Genomic DNA, 21,742 nt, shown 5'->3' with positions numbered 1-21,742 from the left:
CCTGTCCCAGACCTGTTGTTTTCAACTCTCTAGAGACAGCAGGAGCAGTAGAGATACTCTGAATGATCGGCTATGAAAAGCCAACTGATATGTACTCCTGATGTGCTGACCTGTTGCACCCTCAACAACCACTGTGATTATTATTATTTGACCCTGCTGGTCATCTATGAATATTTGAACATCTTGGCCATGTTCTGTTATAATCTGTGATTTTTTCCTAGCAACTGTGCTTCTACACCTCCATTGCTTGCTGTTTGGGTTTTATGCTGGGTTTCTGTATAGCACTTTGTGACATCAGATGACGTAAGAAGGGCTTTATAAATACATTAGATTGACTGATTGCTTACCGTGCAGAAGCAGAGAGAACAGACTGTAACTTGGATGGCTGGAGTCTTCCTCTGACACCGCCTGGTATAGAGGTCCTGGATGACAGGGAGCTCGTGCCCCAGTAATGTACTGAGCCGTATGCACTACCCTCTGTAGTGCCTTGCTGTCGGATGCGAGCAGTTGCCATACCAAGCGGTGATGCAGCCATTCAAGATGCTCTCAATGGTGCCGACAGGGCAGGAGATGCTGTGTGGATCAGGTCAAAGGAAGGGAGGGCATTGATGAATGAGAAACAAACCGGGTGGTCTCGAGCACATCTCTGTCCCTTAGGTAATAGTTACAAGAGAGAGAAATAATTAATGGCAGCACATCCAAGATCACAAAGTACATCAGCTACAGTATTCTAAACCTGGCACTTAAAAAAAATTCAAATTGTGAAATTTGATAGTCAGGAGTCTGTGTCGACTCCAAAATGCCTTTGTTCCATTAATCTGTACTTTCTCCTGAAGTGTTCATTCAGCACTCCAACTGAAGATGGGCACTCAAACTGAAGATGGCGCCGAAAGACATGGTAGCTTTGCTTCTAGCTCCTAAGCAACTTTGAAGTTTTTAACCAAGATTTTTTTTTATTTCACAGAGTAATGGCTCTCTCTGGATATACTGTCCCCGTGCATACAGCCAGCTGGGTTCTCAGGACATTGCGCAGACAGGAATAAGGAACTCTCTGGGAAGAAGAAAGGCGGTGGTGTATGTTTCATGATCACCTACTCATGGTGTGATTGTGATAATCTACAGGAACTCAAGTCCTTTTGTTCACCTGAATATCTCACAATAAAATGTTGATCGTATTACCTACCAAGAGAATTCTCTTTGGTAATAGTCACAGCCGTGTGTATTCCCCCTCAAGCCGATTCCACGACGGCCCTCAAGGAACTACACTGGACTTTGTTCAAACTGGAAACCATGTATCCTGAGGCCGCATTTATTGTAACTGGGGATTTTAACAAAGCACATTTTGGGAAAACACTACCGAAGTTCTATCAAGACATTGCCTGTAGCACTCGCACTACAAAAACTCTCAAACATTGTTACTCTCCCTTCCAGGACAGCTACAAGGCCCACCACCGCCCTCTCTTCGGCAAATCAGATCACAACTCCATTCTGCTCCTCCCTTCCTATAGGAAGAAACTCAAACAGGAAGTGCTCTTGCTAAGGTATATTTAGAATCCATGCTTCAAGATTGTTTCAATCACATGGACTAGGATATGTTCTGGGTTGCCTCAGAGAATAACACTGACGTATACACAGACACAGTGACTGAGTTCATCAGGAAGTGTATAGGGGATGTTGTGTCCACTGTGACTATGAAAACCTACCCAAACCAAAAAACGTGGATAGATGGCAGCACTCGCGCAAAACTGAAAGCATGAACCACTGCATTTAACCACGGCAAGGTGACTGGAAATATGGTCAGATACAAACAGTGTAATCATTCCCTCTGTAAGGCAATCAAACAGGCAAAACGTTAGTACAGAGACAAAATGGAGTTGCAAATTAACGGCTCAGACAAGAGATGTATGTGGCAGGGTCTACAGACAATCACGGATTACAAGGGAAAACCAGCCAAGTCGCAGACACCAACGTCTTGCTCCCGGACAAGCTAAACACCTTTGCCCGCTTTGAGGATAGCACAGTGCCACCAACACGGTCCGCTCCCAAGGACTGTGGGCTCTCGTTCTCCATGGCCAATGTAAGTAAGACATTTAAGCGTGTTAACCTTCGCAAGGCTGCAGGTCCAGATGGCATCCCTAGCCACGTCCTCAGAGCATCCACAGACCAGCGGGCTGGAGTGTTTACGGACATATTCAATCTCTCCCTATTGTATTCTGCTGTCCCCACTTGCTTCAAGGTGTCCACCATTGTTTCTATACCCAAGAAGGCAAAGACAACTGAACTAAATGACTATCGCTCTGTAGCACTCGTGTCATCATGAAGTGCTTTGAGAGGCTAGTTAAGGATCATAACACCTCCACCTTACCTGACAGCCTAGACCAGGCCTGGGCAATTCCAGTCCTCAGGGGCCTGATTGGTGTCATGCTTTTCCCCCATCGCTAGCAAACCCAGCTGATTTAAACTAATTGCATTCTAAACTGAATATCATGATTAGTTGATCATTGGAGTCAAGTGTGTTAGCTGGGGCTGGGGCAAAAGTGTGACACCAATCAGGCCCCTGAGGACTGGAGTTGCCCAGGCCTGCCCTAGACCCACTTCAATTTGCATACCGCCCCAATAGATCCACAGATGATGCAATCGCCATTGCACTGCACACTGCCCTCTCCCATCTGGACAAGAGGAATACCTATGTAAGAATGCTGTTCATTGATTATAGCTCAGCCTTCAACAGCATAGTGCCCTCCAAGCTCATCATTAAGTTTGGGGCCCTGGGTCTGAACCCCGCTCTCTGCAACTGGGTCCTGGATTTCCTGACAGGCCACCCTCAGGTGGTGAAGGTAGGAAACAACACCTCCACTACACTGATCCTCAACACAGGGGCCTCACAAGGGTGCGTGCTCAGCCCCCTCCTGTACTCCCTGTTAACCGATGCGAGAGTGGCCACTCATGCCTCCAACTCAATCATCAAGTTTGCAGACAACACAACAGTAATAGATCTGATTAGCAATGATGAGACAGCCTACAGGGAGGAGGTGATGGCCCTGGTGTAGTGGTGTCAGGAAAATTACCTCTACCTCAACGTCAACAAAATGAAGGAGACAACCGAGAGAGCAGGCCGCTATTCAGATCGACGGGACCGCAGTTGAAAAGGTGAAAACGTTAAAGTTTCTCGGCATATACATCAATGATAATCTGAAATGGTCCACCCACACCGACAGTGTGGTGAAGAAGGCACAACAGCGCTTCTCAACCTTAGGAGGCTGAAGAAATTTGGCTTGGTCCCTAAGACCCTTACGAACTTTTACAGATGTACAATTGAGAGCATCCTGTCGGGCTGTATCACCACCTGGTACGGCAACTGCACCACCCGCAACCACAGATCTCTCCAGAGGGTGGACAGTTTAAAAATAAAATGTGTGTAATTTTACCCCCTTTTTCGTGATCTTGTCTCATCGCTGCAACTCCCCAACGGGCTCGGGGGAGGCAAGGATCGAGTCATCCGTCCGAAACATGACCCGCCAAGCTGCACTTGTTAACACCACTTTCGCTTAACTTCTTATGGCTGCAGGGGCAGTATTGAGTAGCTTGGATGAAAGGTGCCCATATCAAACGGCCTGCTCCTCAGTCATAGTTGCTAATATTTGCATATTATTGTTAGAATTTGATAGAAAACACTCTGAAGTTTCTAAAACTGTTTGAATTATGTCTGTGAGTATAACAGAACTCATATAGCAGGCAAAAACCTGATAATTTTTTCTGGAGGTGGCAGATTTTCAACCAAGCTCTCATTGAACTTACAGTGAGATATGGATGAGTTTTCACTTCTGACGCCTTCCACTAGATGTCAACAGTCAATAGAACTTTGTCTGATGACTCTAATGTGAAGGGGGGTCGAATGAGACAGGAAATCCTCACCACTGCCATGAGTGGACCATGTTTCACCAGGTGCGTTCACAGGGGAAGGACTTGCGTTCCACCGCTCATCTGAAGTCATTCTAAAGATATATGTAAACAGCATTCTAAAGATTGATTCAGTACATCGTTTGACATGTTTCTACTGACTATTACAGAACTATTTGACATATCGTCACGTTATAGTGGACGCGCTTTGTGACTTTGGAATTGTTTACCAATCGCGCTAACCAAAGTAGCTAATTGGACAAAAATAACAGACACTTTCGAACAAATCAAGCATTTATTGTGGACCTGGGATTTCTAGGAATGCATTCTGATGAAGTTCATCAAAGGTAAGGAAACATTTATCATGTATTTTCTGGTTTCTGTTGACTCCAACATGGCGGCTAATTTGGCTACTGTTCTCAGTGCCGTCTCAGATTATTGCATGGGTTGCTTTTAAAAAAAAAAAAATTGTAAATCTGAAATCTGACACAGCGGTTGCATTAAGGAGAGGTATATCTATCATTCCATGTGTATAACTTGTATTAACATCTTATGATGAGTATTTCTGTTGAAACGATGTGGCTATGCAAAATCACTTGATGTTTTTGGAACTAGTGAATCTAACGCGCCAATGTAAACTCTGATTTTTTTATATAAATATGAACTTTATCAAACAAAACATGTATGTATTGTGTAACATGTAGTCCTATGAGTGTCATCTGATGAAGATAATTCAAGGTTAGTGATTAATATTATCTTTATTTCTGCTTTTTGTGAATGCTATATTTTGCTGGAAAATGGCTGTGCTTATTGTGGTTTGGTGGAGACCTAACACAATCATTTGTAGTGCTTTCGCTGAAAAGCCTATTTGAAATCGGACACTTTGGTGGGATTAACAACGAGAATAGCTTTAAAATGATATGTTTTAGGAAGTGTAATTATGAGATTTCTGTGGTTTGAATTTGGTGCCCTCTATTTTCACTGGTAGTTGTCATATTGATCCCGGTATTGGGATTGCAGCCATAACAAGTTAACCCAGAAGCACCAATGTGTCAGAGGAAACACTGCTCAACTGACAACGGAAGTCAAACTACAGGCTCCCAGCCCGCCATGAGTCGCTAGAGCGCAATGAGCCAGGTAAGGCACCCCCGGTCAAACCCTCCCCTAACTTGGACAATGCTGGATCAATTGTGCGCCTCCCTATGAGACTCCTGGTCACGGCTGGTTGTGACACAGTCTGGGATTGAATCCCAGGCTTTAGTGACACCCCAAGACTGCGATGCAGTGCCTGAGTTCGCAGCGCCACTCGGGATGCCCAAGATTCTACCTTTATTCGTATGAGTTCCCGATATGTTTGTATGTTAAGACCTACTGCATAAAAGTATCATGGACACTATTTAACTTGGATAATCACAGATCAAAGCCAAATTTCGCAGTGTATTTTGGTGATGTTATGCTGAGATTATTATTCACTAAGAATAGAAAACATTTAAATAAATGTTACTGTTAACTATACCCTTTGTACTCAACATAAAATTATTACAGTATTCCAAACAACCGTGCTGATGAAGCTGGAAACAATAATCTAGAACCAAGTGGAACTACTGGCAATTCAGCGACAGCTGCTAGCCGCTGGAGCGCAAGACCTGCAAAACGGAGTCCTGCATAGATCTTGTAGGACCAAGGAGGAGGTAGAGGACCTTGCAAGAGTCTGAAAGAGGCCATCACAAGACATAAAGAGATGGTATATATCTTCATATTTGAAAATGTTCCAAGAACTTCCCACAGCAATCTGTTGTAAATCACAGTATTCAGGATGATGGGATAACTGCCTCTCAATTTTGTCTGTCATTTTAGATCCATTACTTCCATTCCCTGGGGGGAAGGAGAGAGAAGCGTTTTTTTTTGATTTGCGGGTTTGATTTGCGGGTTTGATTTGCGGGTTAATAACCAGTAGAATCAATACTAACCTAAACTGAGTGTACAAAACATTAAGAACACCTTTCTAATATTAAGCTGAACCCTGCCCCCCCCCCCCCCCAACCCCTTTTGCCCCCAGGACAGCCTCAATCCATCAGGGCATGAACTCTACAAGGTGTCAAAAGCTTTCTACATAGATTCTGGTCCATCCTTCCACAGGGATGCTGGTCCATGTTGACTCCAATGCTTCTTTCCCACAGTTGTATCAAGTTGGCTCGATGTCCTTGGGGTGGGGGACTATTCTTGATACAAACAGGAAACTGTTGAGCGTGGAAAAACCCAGCGTTGCAGTTCCTGATACAAACCGGTGTACCTAGCATCTACTACCATACTCCGTTCAAAGGCACTTACATTTTCTGTCTTGCCCATTCACCCTCTGAATGGCGCACGTACACAATCCATGTCTCAAGGCTTAAAAATCCTTCTTTAACCCATCTCCTCCCCTTCATCTACACTGATTCGAGTGATATCAATAAAACACTGAAATATCACAGGATTCAGACCCTTTCAGTACTTTGTTGAAGCACCTTTGGCAGCGATTACAGCCATGAGTCTTCTTGGGTATGATGCTACAAGCTTGGCACACCTGTATTTGGGGAGTTCTCTCATTCTTCTCTGCAGATCCCCTCAAGCTCTGTCAGGTTGGATGGGGAGTGTTGCTGCAAAGCTTTTTTCACGTCTCTCCAGAGATGTTCGATCGGGTTCATGTCCGGGCTCTGGCTGGGCCATTCAAGGATTTCAGAGACTTGTCCCGAAGCCACTCCTGCGTTGTCTTGGCTGTGTGCTTAGGGTTGTTGTCCTGTTGGAAGGTGAACCTTTGCCCCAGTCTGAGGCCCTGTGTGCTCTGGAACAGTTTTCATCGAGGATATCTCTGTACTTTGCTACGTTCATCTTTGCCTTGATCCTGACTAGTCTCCCAGTAACTGCAGCTGAAAAACATCCCCACTGCATGATGCTGCCACCACGATGCTTCACTGTAGGGATGGTGCCAGGTTTCCTCTAGACATTGTGCTTGGCAATCAGGCCAAAGAGAATCTAGTTTCTCATGGTCTGAGAGTCTTTTGGTGCCTTTTGGCAAAGCGGGCTGTCATGTGCCTTTTACTGAGGAGTGGCTTCTGTCTGGCCACTCTGCCATAAAGGCCCAATTGGTGATGTGCTGCAGAGATGACTGTCCTTCTGGAAGGTTCTCCCATCTCCGCAGAGGAACTCTAGAGCTCAGTCAGAGTGACCATAGGGTTTTTGGTCACCTCCCTGACCAAGGCCCTTCTCCCCCGATTGCTCAGTTTGGCCGGGCTGCCAACTCTAAGAAGAGTCTTGGTGGTTCCAAACTTCTTCCTGAATGATGGAGGCCATTGTGTTCTTGGGGATCTTCAATGCTGCAGAAATGTTTTGGTACTCTTCCCCAGATCTGTGCCTCGACACAATCCTGTCTCGGTGCTCTACGTGCAATTCCTTCGACCTCATGGCTTGGTTTTTGCTCTGACATGCACTGTCAACTGTGGGACCTTATATAGACAGGTGTGTGCCTTTCCAAAACATGTCCAATCAATTGAATTTTACCTAAGGCTCAAACGTTTTTGATAATATATTGGATTGTTTTATTTATTTTATGGTTTTAAACCGTTTGTAATTGTATCAAGGGAAAGGTTAAATTGTTACACAAGGTAATAGCAGGTTGTAGTGCCTTACATCATTTCATGTTTATTTGCAAGCTTCTCTCTCCTTCCTTTTATCTTGTGAATAAAATATTTTAAACATCAAACATTCGTTTTCATATGTAAACTAAATTATTTGAGTTTGATTGTCCGTTATGTTTGATACAGAAGTTATTCATAAAGACTCGGCTGGAATCAGATTACACCCCCCAAATCCACACCAACACAATGAAGGGATTAAAAACACAGCAGACTGGATCATTGTGGCCAATATCCTGAATCTCCAGCAGAGGTCCCCGTTGTATCGCTAAAACACTCCCAAACATGATAATGGGAGTAGGCTCTTGTCTTGCAATGTGGTCTCAGTGCATTTCATATTATTCTGTACGTATATCCGTTAGTATGATCTATTTAGTATGATCTGTTATGTTTGATATGGTATGTATTAATGTGTGGATGTCCATCATCCATTTCATATGGTATGTTATGAATTACAATTCGTATATGTTTGAATTGTAATTTGTACAATTTGCTAGGGATTTGAAAAAGTTAAATATGTTACAAATAGGAAACAATTATGATATGTTATGAATTCCAATTTGTTGTGGCTAACGTTAGCTAGGTGACTAATGCGAACATTAGCTAGCGCTAATCAAATCCAATGTATTGGTCACATACATGATTAGCAGATGTTAATGCGAGTGTATCGAAATGCTTGTGCTTCTAGTTCCGACCGTGCAGTAATATCTAACAAGAAATCTAACAATTTCACAACTACCTTATACACACAAGTGTAAAGGAATGAATAAGAATATGTACCTATAAATATATGGATGAGCGATGGATATGTGGCATAGGCAAGACGCAGTAGATGGTATAGAGTACAGTATATACATATGAGATGAGTAACGAAGGCCATGTAAACATTATATAAAGTGGCATGTTTAAAGTGACTAGTGATACATTTATTACATCCAATTTTTAATCATTAAAGTGGCTAGAGATTTGAGTCATTATTTTGGCAGCAGCCACTCAATGTTAGTGATGGCTGTTTAACAGTCTGATGGCCTTCAGATAGAAGCTGTTTTTCCCTCTCTTGGTCCCAGCTTTGATGCACCTGTACTGACATCGCCTTTTGGATGATAGCGGGGTGAATAGGCAGTGGCTCGGGTGGTTGTTGTCCTTGATGATATTTTTGGCCTTCCTGAGACATCGGGTGGTGTAGATGTCCTGGAGAGCAGGTATTTTGCACCCGGTGATGCGTTGTGTAGACCTCATTACCCTCTGGAGAGCCTTACGGTTGTGGGCAGAGCAGCTGCCGTACCAGTTGATTATACAGCCCGACAGGATGCTCTCGATTGTGCATCTGTAAAAGTTTGTGAGTGTTTTCGGTGACAAGCCGAATATCTTCAGCCTCCTGAGGTTGAAGAAGCGCTGTTGCTCCTTCTTCACCACGCTGTCTGTGTGGGTGGACCATTTCAGTTTGTCTGTGATGTGTACGCCGAGGAACCTAAAACGTTCCACATTCTCCACTACTGTCCCGTTGATGTGGATAGAGGGGTGCTCCCTCTGCTGTTTCCTGAAGTCCACGATCATCTCCTTTGTTTTGTTGACGTTGAGTGTCGGGTTATTTTCCACACTCCGAGGGCCCTCACCTCCTCCCTGTAGGCCGTCTCATCTTGTTGGAAATCAAGCCTACCACTGTCTGCAAACTTGATGATTGAGTTGGACGCGTGCATGGCCAAGCAGTCATGGGTGAACAGGGAGTACAGGAGAGGGCTGAGAACGCACCCTTGTGGGGTCCCAGTGTTGAGGATTCACGGGTGGAGATGTTGATTCCTACCCTCACCACCTGGGGCGGCCCGTCAGAAAGTCCAGGACCCAGTTGCACAGGGCGTGGTTCAGACCCAGGGTCTCGAGCTTAATGATGAGTTTGGAGGGTACTATTGCGATTGTGTCATCTGTGGACCTATTGGGGCAGTAAGCAAATTGGAGTGGGTCTAGGGTGTCAGGTAGGGTGGAGGTGATATGACACTTGACTAGTCTCTCAATGCACTTCATGATGACGAAAGTGAGTGCTAGTTGAATTGATAGTAATTTAGCTCAGTTACCTTAGCTTTCTTGGGAACGGGAACAAATGTGGCCCTCTTGAAGTATGTGGGAACAGCAGACTGGGATAGGGATTGATTGAATATGTCCATAACACACCAGCCAGCTGGTCTGTGCATGCTCTGAGGACTCGGCTAGGGATGCCGTCTGGGTCGGCAGCCTTGAGAGGGTTAACACATTTAAATGTTTTACTCACGTTGGCTGTGGTGAAGGAGGTTTTGGTAGTGGGCCGTGTCAGTGGCACTGTGTTGTCCTCAAAGCAAGCAAAGAAGTTGTTTAGGTTGTCTGGGAGCAAGACGTTGGTGTCCACGACGGGGCTGGTTTTCTTTTTGTAATCCATGATTGACTGTAGACACTGCCACATATGTCTCGTGTCTGAGCCGTTGAATTGCAACTCTACTTTGTCTCTATACTGATGCTTAGCTTGTTTGATTGCCTTGCGGAGGGAATAGCTACACTGTTTGTATTGGGTCATGTTTCCGGTCGCCTTGCCATGATTAAAAGCAGTGGTTCGCGCTTTCAGTTTTGCGTGAATGCTGCCATCCATCCACTGTTTCTGGTTGGGGAAGGTTTTAATAGTCACCGTGGGTACAACATCACCGATGCACTTCCTAATAAACTCGCTCACCGAATCAGCGGAAACATCAATGTTGTTGTCTGGGGCCATCCGGAACATATCCCAGTCCACGTGATCGAAGTAGTCTTGAAGCATGGAATCATATTGGTCGGACCAGCGTTGAACAGACCTGAGCATGGGCGTTTCCTGTTTTAGTTTCTGTCTATAGTCTGGGAGCAACAAAATGGAGTCGTGGTCAGATTTGCCAAAAGGAGGGCGAGAGAGGGCTTTGTATGCGTCGCGGAAGTTAGAGTAGCAATGATCCAGAATGCTGCCAGCCCGGGACGCGCATTCGGTATGCTGATAAAATTTAGGGAGCCTTGTTTTCAGATTAGCTTTGTTAAAATCTCCAGCTACAATAAATGCAGCCTCAGGATATGTGGTTTCCAGTTTACATAGAGTCCAATGAAGTTCTTTCAGGGCCGTTGAGGTGTCTGCTTGGGGGATATACACGGCTGTGATTATAATTAAAGAGAATTCTCTTGGTAGATAATGTGGTTGGCATTTGATTGTAAGGAATTCTAGATCAGGTGAACAAAAGGACTTCAGTTCCTGTATGTTGTTGTGATCACACCACGACTCGTTAATCATAAGGCATACATCCCCCCCCTTCTTCTTACCAGAGTGATGTTTGTTTCTGTCCGTGTGATGTGTGAAGAAACCGGGTGGCTTTACCGACTCTGATAACATATCCCGAGTGAGCCATGTTCCGTGAAACAGAGAATGTTACAATCTCTGATGTCTCTCTGGAAGGCAACCCTTGCTCAAATTATGTCTACCTTGTTGTCAAGGGACTGGACATTGGCGGGTAGTATACTCGGGAGTGGTGAGCGATGTGCCCGTCTACGGAGCCTGTCCAGAAGACCGCTCCGTCTGCGCCGCCATTGTTTTGGGTCGCCTACTGGGATCCGATCCATTGTCCTGGGTGGTGGTCCAAACTGAGGATCCGCTTTGGGAAAGTCGTATTCCTGGTCGTAATTTTGGTAAGTTGATGTTGCTCTTATATCCAATAGGTCTTCACGGCTGTATGTAATAAGACTTAAGATTTCCTGGGGTAACAGTGTAAGAAATAATACATACAAAACTAAATACTGCATAGTTTCCTAATGTAACAGTATAACTTTAGTCCGTCCCCTCGCCGGGCTCGAACCAGGGACCCCCCGCACACATCAACAACAGTTACCCATCACTCCACAAAAGCCGCAGCCCTTGCAGAGCAAGGGGAACCACTACTTCAAGGTCTCAAAGCGAGTGATGTCACCTGATTAAAACGCTATTAGCGCGCACCACCGCTAACTATCTAGCCATTTCCCATCGGTTACACTCAAACCCCCTTTTCCGCAGCAACCAGTGATCCGGGTCACGGCACCAATGTAACAGTATAACTTTAGTCCGTCCCCTCGCCGGGCTCGAACCAGGGACCCTCGGCAGACATCAACAATAGTCACCCACGAAGCAGCGTTACCCATCACTCCACAAAAGCCGCGAAAGGTCACAGCACCAATGTAACAGTATAACTTTAGTCCGCCCCCGAACCAGGGACCCTCTGCACACATCAACAACAGTCACCCACGAAGCAGCGTTACCCATCACTCCACTACTTCAAGGTCTCAAAGCATGTGATGTCACCGATTGAAACGCACCACCGCTAACTAGCTAGAACGTGAAGCGAGGCGACCATCTCTGTCGGCGCCGTGTTGGCTCTAGGAGTTAGGGTTAGGGGACGGGTTAGATAAAAGGGTTATGGTTAGGGTTATGTGAAGGGTTAGCTAACAGCTAATTGAATTGCAAAGTAGCAAAAAGGTAGTAAGTAGCTGCAAAGTTGCTAATTAGCTAAAATGCTAAAATTGTCTGTGATGAGATTTGAACATGCAATCTTTGGCATGCTAGTCATTTGCTTTATACACCCCCATCCACCCCGAGGGTTGCTAGATGTTTGCTTCATACACCCACCCACTCACACCGACCAACCACCCTCCTTTCCTTTATACCTAAGTAACCTTCTAATTTATGTAACCATACCAAACGTGACATATAATAATTTGAGTATCCCGGATTTACATTAACTATGTTATGTCTAGTCTATGAGACCAGTCTGAGTCTAATGTTTATACATGTGCTCCCCGCAGGGCTGACAGACACTCCAACATTTGGTTAACCATGAAAAAGGCTATAATTCTTCATCCTAATTAAGCAATGCATAGGCTATAATTTAACAAAATGTCCATCGTACCACCTGCTGCAGTTCAAAACTATGCCATCTTGTCAGTTCATGACACATGGTTTCTGAATGAGCCACGTTGTATGTACGATTTCATTTTGAAAACACTGGATACATAACTGTGGTGGCGTTAATTCTAATTTTCCCGGTGCCATAGGGACAGTCGGCCTAGATTAATGACGTTTCCAAAATATTGGGGGAAAAACAGCGTCCATCAAGCGGAAACCAATTAAATCTCTTGTTTTAGGGCGAGCCTCCGTAACCTTAGCCAACCAAACAGCCGGAATTGGATCCTTGCCTCTGAGCGTACAGAAATGCAGTCATGTGATGGGCTCATAAAGAATGCCAACATGGAGCCTTGGCAATGACGGGATCTCTCTCTCTGCAACAATAACACGACGGACAAAAACTTCGAGGACGGTGTATTTCGAAAGCTCTTAATATATTTCATGATAATAGACGGTAAGTTCGCCATTACTAATGTTAGTTGTTCTTTTCGTTTGCGCTGGATGCTTAGATTTGTATTTATAGAACCCTCCGAACTTGAGACTCGTGAATTCCTGTCTGGCTGTTGCAGTCAGGTGGCTTGCCATGCGCCTCGCCTGCCCATGCGCTGAGTTTAAAAGCAGTTGAAGTTTTAAATAATACTGTTTGCTGACGCCGAATAACGTTTATCGATTGTATAACATGATTCACTTTGGTGTAATTACGCACTTATTACAGTCCTGCACCATGTTGTTTAGCGCCCGAGACACATATGGGCGTCATGTGGGAAGTGTTTACGCTGGAGGCGTCATTGTGCACAATGTATCCATTTAATTATCCCGCGTGTTGCTTTATTATTATGATGGTCGAATTAATGAAATCAAATGACACATTAGGTTTATTATTTTTAATTTGATGATAGATATATTTGCTCTGTTTTAGCACATGTGTTTAGGCCTTGATACCATTCGGATTAGATGTTTGGCCTAATCATTTGTTGATTGTTAGCTTTCAGCCTATTATTACCTAGCTCTGGAGAACCCAGAACACATTTTACAGCCGGCCCCACTTTTGAGTTCTCAGTTGATGGACCACAGCTGGCTCGGTGTGAACACTACAATCACAACACTCTTGTCTAAACGCAAGTACGCTTCACTTGCAGTATGGTTTTGGAAACCTTTGGAACTTAACGTTAGTATAAGCGAGAAATAATCTTTCAAATTCAAAAGATACACGTTTATGCTGTTTTCACACACCACCTTGGCTGACACATCCTCTCACCTTGCACTCGCATTTCCATTGGACCATTCCACATTTCCGCTGTTCCTTCAAATACAGCTAGATGCAACTTTCCTAAACAGCATATCAGTATTAAATATTGCATTCTTATTCATGTTTAACCGTTCACATTTTTAACTACGCAATCCCTCACATTTTCTGTGCAGGTGTAGTGAGAAGCGTGGTTCTCTGCTCAACTCTCCTGTGTATCTGGACTGTATCAATGGTGTCGTTACGCAGCAGAGCGCTGGTCTCTGATAATGACCTCTTTAGGGACAGTGTTCGTCTGATCTCCCTGGAGCTTGAGGAGGGAGAGGGCAGTGAGGGGAGGAGCGAGGGGGATAGCTTTGCCTCCGGTTACAGCCCAGATGCTGGGGACATTGGTGCTCGGCTCAGCTTCAGCCCTGGAGAGGAGGAAGAGGAGGAGGATGATTTTACCCCCATAGAGCGGGATAGGGAGAAGCGAGAAGATGGCATGCTGCAAGACCCCAGGCTGCCTGACTTCAGCCCCCGCCTGCCCTCGCCCTTCTCTCCCACCCTTGAGGACATCGAGGAGTTCCTCAGGGAGAAGATGGAGCTAGTGAGAGAGGGGGTTCTCTTCTCTAGTGAACCCATGGAGGAGCCTGCTCCCTCCCCTTCCAGCTCCATTGAACATACTCTCTCCTCCCCAGGAGGACAAAGTGACCCAGGGACCAGCGCTGCCCTGTCACCCCCCAACCCACAAACCCCCAACATCCCTCACACCCACAGCTCAGCAGCCCCGTGCCCCTCCCCGTCCTCCTCCAACCCCTCAGTGCTCCTGGGAGCACCCTTGGTACTCCAGGTCCAGTCGCTGCCGCTGGCCCAGCCTCTCCCCCAGACAGGCTCTACTCCTGGGCCGTCCAGTGGGCTGAGACTGGCCCACCTGGTCTTGGGGCTCCACGGAGGGCAGAACTTTACCCTGCTTGCCTCACAGGTGCCCTCTGCCCCAGCCACCCTTCTCAACGTAGCCAGCATGGACGCCGGAGTTCCAGACCAGAAGTACGTGAAGATTGCCCCTCTACCGATCACCGTGAGGATTGCCGGGGGGCTTGCTGGGGCAACGGTGGTTGGTGGTCACAGTGGAGGGGCCGTGGTGAAAGCTGTGGCCCCACATAAGGTGAACAGACCCCCTCCTACAGAGACGCTGAGGGTGCACAAGTGTTCTCATCCAGGCTGTGAGAAGATGTACACCAAGAGCAGCCATCTGAAGGCCCACTTCCGCAGACACACCGGAGAGAAGCCCTACACCTGCAGCTGGCCTGACTGTGGCTGGAGGTGGGTTATATCATAACATTGCTAGTCAACATGCAGAAAACACAGGAAGCTTAGGTTTGTTTAGTTCATTATCATATAGGCTAGTTATTAACATGTGATAGGATAATTAAACAGAGAGAAGAAAGCCTGTAATGACTAGTTCAAAATGAAGTGGGTGTAATGATGACAGTAGAAAAAATGCTCTATACCCCTTGTTAGGATGTTGACACAGTATTCCACTGTAATTATTTTGCAACGCTTAGCATAAAGAAAAATCCTATATGTCTGTGGAGGAAGGGAGTAGAGCTTTTATAAGACAATAGAGGCTCTGCAAATATGAGATACAGTGCCTTGCGAAAGTATTCGGCCCCCTTGAACTTTGCGACCTTTTGCCACATTTCAGGCTTCAAACATAAAGATATAAAACTGTATTTTTTTGTGAAGAATCAACAACAAGTGGGACACAATCATGAAGTGGAACGACATTTATTGGATATTTCAAACTTTTTTAACAAATCATAAACTGAAAAATTGGGCGTGCAAAATTATTCAGCCCTTTACTTTCAGTGCAGCAAACTCTCTGCAGAAGTTCAGTGAGGATCTCTGAATGATCCAATGTTGACCTAAATGACTAATGATGATAAATACAATCCACCTGTGTGTAATCAAGTCTCCGTATAAATGCACCTGCACTGTGATAGTCTCAGAGGTCCGTTAAAAGCGCAGAGAGCATCATGAAGAACAAGGAACACACCAGGCAGGTCCGAGATACTGTTGTGAAGAAGTTTAAAGCCGGATTTGGATACAAAAAGATTTCCCAAGCTTGAAACATCCCAAGGAGCACTGTGCAAGCGATAATATTGAAATGGAAGGAGTATCAGACCACTGCAAATCTACCAAGACCTGGCCGTCCCTCTAAACTTTCAGCTCATACAAGGAGAAGACTGATCAGAGATGCAGCCAAGAGGCCCATGATCACTCTGGATGAACTGCAGAGATCTACAGCTGAGGTGGGAGACTCTGTCCATAGGACAACAATCAGTCGTATATTGCACAAATCTGGCCTTTATGGAAGAGTGGCAAGAAGAAAGCCATTTCTTAAAGATATCCATAAAAAGTGTTGTTTAAAGTTTGCCACAAGCCACCTGGGAGACACACCAAACATGTGGAAGAAGGTGCTCTGGTCAGATGAAACCAAAATTGAACTTTTTGGCAACAATGCAAAATGTTATGTTTGGCGTAAAAGCAACACAGCTGAACACACCATCCCCACTGTCAAACATGGTGGTGGCAGCATCATGGTTTGGGCCTGCTTTTCTTCAGCAGGGACAGGGAAGATGGTTAAAATTGATGGGAAGATGGATGGAGCCAAATACAGGACCATTCTGGAAGAAAACCTGATGGAGTCTGCAAAAGACCTGAGACTGGGATGGAGATTTGTCTTCCAACAAGACAATGATCCAAAACATAAAGCAAAATCTACAATGGAATGGTTCAAAAATAAACATATCCAGGTGTTAGGATGGCCAAGTCAAAGTCCAGACATGAATCCAATCGAGAATCTGTGGAAAGAACTGAAAAGTGCTGTTCACAAATGCTCTCATCCAACCTCACTGAGCTCGAGCTGTTTTGCAAGGAGGAATGGGAAAAATTGTCAGTCTCTCGATGTGCAAAACTGATAGACATACCCCAAGCGACTTACAGCTGTAATCGCAGCAAAAGGTGGCGCTACAAAGTATTAACTTAAGGGGGCTGAATAATTTTGCACGCCCAATTTTTCAGTTTTTGATTTGTTAAAGTTTGAAATATCCAATAAATGTCGTTCCACTTCATGATTGTGTCCCACTTGTTGTTGATTCTTCACAAAAAAATACAGTTTTATATCTTTATGTTTGAAGCCTGAAATGTGGCAAAAGGTCGCAAAGTTCAAGGGGGCCGAATACTTTCGCAAGGCACTGTACACGCTCACAGTTTCTAATATCCCTATAAGCAACTGCAGTGAGCTTCCTAAGGGAAGCGTTAGGGTTATTGAGGTAGTTGGAGGATGTGAAAGGATATGCTTATAATGTTTGTACACTGAGTTTACAAAACATTAGAAACACCCGGTCTTACCATGACATAGACTGACCAGGTTAATCTAGGTGAAAGCTATGATCCCTTATTTATGTCATTTGTTAAATCCACTTCAATCTGTGTAGATAAAGGGGAGGAGACGGGTTAAAGAAAGATTTTCAAGCCTTGAGACATGGATTGTGTATGTGTGCCATTTGGAGTGAATGGGCAAGACAATAGATTTATGTGCCTTTGAACATGGTATTTTAGTAGGTGCCAGGCGCACCAGTTTAAGTGTGTCAAGAATTGCAACAATGCTGGATTTTTCACACTCAACAGTTTCCCGTGTGTATTAAGAGTGGTCTGCCACCCAAAGTACATCCAGCCAACTTGACACAACTGTGGGAAGCATTGGAGTCCACATCGGCCAGCATGTTGACTCCCTGTGGAATGCTTTCGACACCTTGTGGAGTCCATGCCCCAATGAACTAAGGCTGTTCTCAGGACATAAGGGGTGCAACTCAATATTAGGAAGGTGTTCCCAATGTTTTGTACACTCAGTGTATATTGTAAATACAGTTTGACCCACCATTTAGTGTTCCTATTTCCCTCAGAGTTGAGTCTGAGCGCTAGTCTGGGGGCTATCAAACAGTGGGAATAACCAGCCTCCTGAAACACTTAGCTGTGACCGACTGAATGTTTAACTCAAACATTTCGAATTCAGAGAAATTATCAAAACACCAACTTGTTTTATCGCAGGGCTTTGGGTGTTGACCTGTGCTCCTCTGTCTCTGTAGGTTCTCTCGTTCTGATGAGCTGTCTCGTCACCGGCGCTCCCACTCCGGGGTCAAGCCTTACGAGTGCTCTCTGTGTGAGAAGAAGTTTGCCCGCAGCGACCACCTCTCCAAACACACCAAGGTGCACCGCAGCCCCCGGCCTGGCAAAAACATCAGAACTACCGTCTGACCCAGCCAGCCCAGTCTGGATCCTGATGCCACCCACCCACCTTCACTCATCCTTAACCCTGTTACAGCACTTGACCAGGACGGCAGAATTATAAGAACCTACATCCAGAATTCAGAGCAGCCTGGTCCCCTACCTTTACCCTGGCTGTGCTTGCCCAGCCCAACCCAGCTCAGTACAATCTCAACCTCACCACGGGCTGACAGACTCATGAGACTCATCCACCCAGCCCTACCCCTGGGAGGCCTTGCCAGAGAGTCTGGGTCCTCATCAGGACTCTGGTGCTATAGAAGCAGTCCTGGGCCATAACGTAGGGCAGGGTTTCCCAAACTTGGTCCTGGGGCCCCCCCGGGTACATGTTTTGGTTTTTGCCCTAGCATTACACAGCTGATTAAAATAATCAAAGCTTGATGAAGAGTTGGTTAGTTTAATCAGCTGTGTAGTAATAGGGCAATAACCAAAATGTGCACTCAGAGGGGCCCCCAGGACCCTGAAATAGGGCACTGAATCTGATTCAGACCCTAACCGGCCTCTGCCGCCTCCCCTCCCTCCTGCAACCGGAGCAGATGAGGGCTTGTCCTGGTGCTACACAGTGAGCTAACAGGTAAGGGCCATTTCAGGGATGTGATTGTTCAGCTTAAAGAAGAAGTTCACTTTATTTGAACCAAATCTGTATTTTGAATGTAAATGGCATGTTGTAAAAGTGCCCAGACACATGATACTGTGTCATTCTAAACTTTATCCGCAACGTTATATTCAATTTTGTGCGACTGAAGCGGTTTCCCCTCTGCAGATGTGCTGCCTCTCCGTGTGGAGAAGTCTTGTGGGCTACACAGAGAATTATCACTCGAGTAGCACAAAATGGAATATAACGTTACGGATAAAGTTCTCAATGACACATCTAAAGACCTGCATCACTATACTGAGTGATCACTATACTGAGGTTCTAAAATGATGTATTTTGGTGTTTTTGGAGCCTTTGATCATGTTTAACTGCAGAACGAGCATGAGGAAGTATATCGCTGGAGGTGTAAGTTTCTCAAAAACAATTGATTGTAAAAAAGTGTCTGGGTACTTCTATAACATGCTATTTACACTACAGTTCAGAAGTTTGGGGTCACTTAAATTTCCTTGTTTTTTGTCCATTTTAAAATAACATCAAATTGATCAGAAATACAGTGTAGACATTGCTAATGTTGTAAATGACTATTGTAGCTGGAAATGGCAGATTTTATTTTAATGGAATATCTACATAGGTGTACAGAGGCCCATTATCAGCAACCATCACTCCTGTGTTCCAATGTCACATTGTGTTAGCTAATCCAAGTTTATCATTTTAAAAGGCTAATTGATCATTAGAAAACCCTTTTGCAATTATGTTAGCACAGCTGAAAAATCTTGTCACGATTTAAAGAAGCAATAAAACTGGCCTTCTTTAGACTAGTTGAGTATCTGGAGCATCAACATTTTGTGGATTCGATTACAGGCTCAAAATGGCCAGAAACAAAGCACCTTCTTCTGAAACTCGTCAGTCTATTCTTGTTCTGAGAAATGAAGGCTATTCCATGCGAGAAGTTGCCAAGAAACTGAAGATCTCGTACAATGCTGTGTACTACTCCCTTCATAGAACAGCGCAAACAGGCTCTAGCCAGAATAGAAAGAGGAGTGGGAGTCCTCAACTGTCAGCTTCATTAAATAGTACCCGCTAATGATCAATTAGCCTTTTAAAGTAATAAACTTAGATAAGCTAACACAATGTGCCATTGGAACACAGGAGTGATGGTTGCTGATAATGGGCCTCTGTAAGCCTATGTAGAAATGCCATTAAAAATCTGCCGTTTCCAGCTACAATAGTCATTTATAACATTAACAATGTTGACACTGTATTTCTGATCAATTTGATGTTATTTTAATGGACAAAAAAATGTTTTTCTTTCAAAAACAAGGAAATGTCTAAGTGACCCCAAACTTTTGAATGGTAGTGTACATACAGATTTGGTTAAATAAAGTGAACTTCTCCTTTAAAGCGGATTTCAGGCCTTTAGGCTAAATCGCATCCTGCTCAGCCCCCCCCCCCCGCCATACATATACACACACCTCGTTACCCTGAGCAGATGACAAATTTGTTACAGGCAGTTGCTCACGGTATAACACTGTTTTAAATGTAATTTAATTGTGTTTAAAACCCTATATTGTCACACATTCTATTCTACATATTTTATTGTTCTATGAATCTGCTTCATGAGTTACTCTCTTCAAAACAGTTTTAGAGGGCAATGTACCGTAAATAACCCAGCTCATTCTAACCTGTAATCTGTGCTATTAGCCCAGATGAAAGTACTGTGTTGCTATGTGAGTTTAGAGATTCGCTCAGAGAACAGGTGATGAGTCTAAATCTCTTAAATATCCCCTCCTGCTCCCCACGGTGCTAAACTTCTGTCCCAATCACATCCCTACCTGACCCTACAAGGGCCAATCCAGTACTTTTACCACCGCTTCCCTGACCTCGTGCCTCTTCCCACTCCACTAAAGACCTCGGGGCTGCAGACTGGTGTCTGTTGGTTTTCACCATGGTACTTCACTGTTCCATTATGTAATAACTGGTTCGTTAAGAGTCCACTCACACCCACCTGGTTTCCCAGGTTTGCATCAGATGCTGATTGAAGGGTAAGAGAGACTGAGTGAAAACCAGCAGAAATCACAGCCCTCCTGGTCCATGCTCTTAAACGACTGGAATGAGTTAAAAATATATATTGCCAAACCTAAAGTCCTATTTGACTTTTGTCACCTTTTTGTGCTATCTGCTCACACACTGTATGATGTAGAACCTATAAGCTATTTTACTTTATTTCTGCCTTTAAAATCAATGTTGAAATTACAAAGGTGACTCGGCTTTACAATGCAAAGTAACCAATTTTGTAAGGAACTGCTTAGTCATTTACAGTAGTAGAGGTTAGTATGTTAGGCCAGCAAGCAAAGCTAACCATTTACAGTATAGTAGCCTACTGTACCTGAAAAGAGCAGCTGATCTTTGTCCAATCTGTATCTGTCAAATATCACATTTACATGTACAGAACATGTAGGAGCTCCTATCCTGAGACAACCCCCCCCCCCCTCCCAGTCAGTATATTAAGCTATCCAGGGGTGTCTGTGCTTGATTCTCTCATGTAGCGTATCTTGGTGAACCTGTAGAATGTTATTGAGGGGTTATCAGGTCAACCAGACAGGAATGAATTATGAGACCCACTCTAACATTAATGAGTTAACCCATCCCATCAAGATGAGCCCTTTGTTCTCAAGTGCACTTACTGTATGTTAGCAGGAGGTGCAGCAGGAGGGGGTTTAGCATGGATAAATGCTATGCCAAGGACTGGAGGGCTCTTATGGGTATGTAAGATGTAACTATGGGTTTGAGTTTAAAATTGTAAAAGGTGCTTTTTCAACAGGCTACTGCACTTAGGAAATCATATAGAGAACTATGGACTTTTCAGGGTAGCAGTCTTGGCCAACATCCCTTGAGGGAACTGTACTCACATTTGCCACCCATCACATTGGTTCAGAACTTTTGGTAAAAACACATGTTGTGTTGCCTTTGGATGGGTCAACTCAGAATTGAGCACTTCATCAACAGCATCACTGGTAATCATCACCATCAAATGGCCTATTAAACAGTTTGTTCTTTGAGCATGACTAGTTCGAATAGATCAC

General features: G+C 44.6%; 1 protein-coding gene across 1 annotated transcript; it reads left to right on the top strand.

Moving 5' to 3' along the window:
• The first annotated feature begins 12,759 nt into the window (after positions 1–12,759).
• LOC110528051 (uncharacterized) lies at positions 12,760–18,443 on the top strand. The gene is made up of 3 exons (XM_021609837.3): positions 12,760–12,943; positions 13,912–15,040; positions 17,869–18,443. The coding sequence occupies exons 1-3, from the start codon at positions 12,931–12,933 to the stop codon at positions 18,035–18,037; spliced, it is 1,311 nt and encodes a 436-aa protein (XP_021465512.1). The 5' UTR covers positions 12,760–12,930; the 3' UTR covers positions 18,038–18,443.
• Positions 18,444–21,742: the final 3,299 nt, after the last annotated feature.

The sequence above is a fragment of the Oncorhynchus mykiss genome, chromosome 7, assembly GCF_057628025.1.
Source record: "Oncorhynchus mykiss isolate SJ-2025 chromosome 7, ASM5762802v1, whole genome shotgun sequence".
In the NCBI taxonomy this organism is placed as follows: domain Eukaryota; kingdom Metazoa; phylum Chordata; class Actinopteri; order Salmoniformes; family Salmonidae; genus Oncorhynchus; species Oncorhynchus mykiss.
Note: the sequence above shows the minus strand (reverse complement) of the source record. Positions and strands in the feature narration are given on the sequence as shown.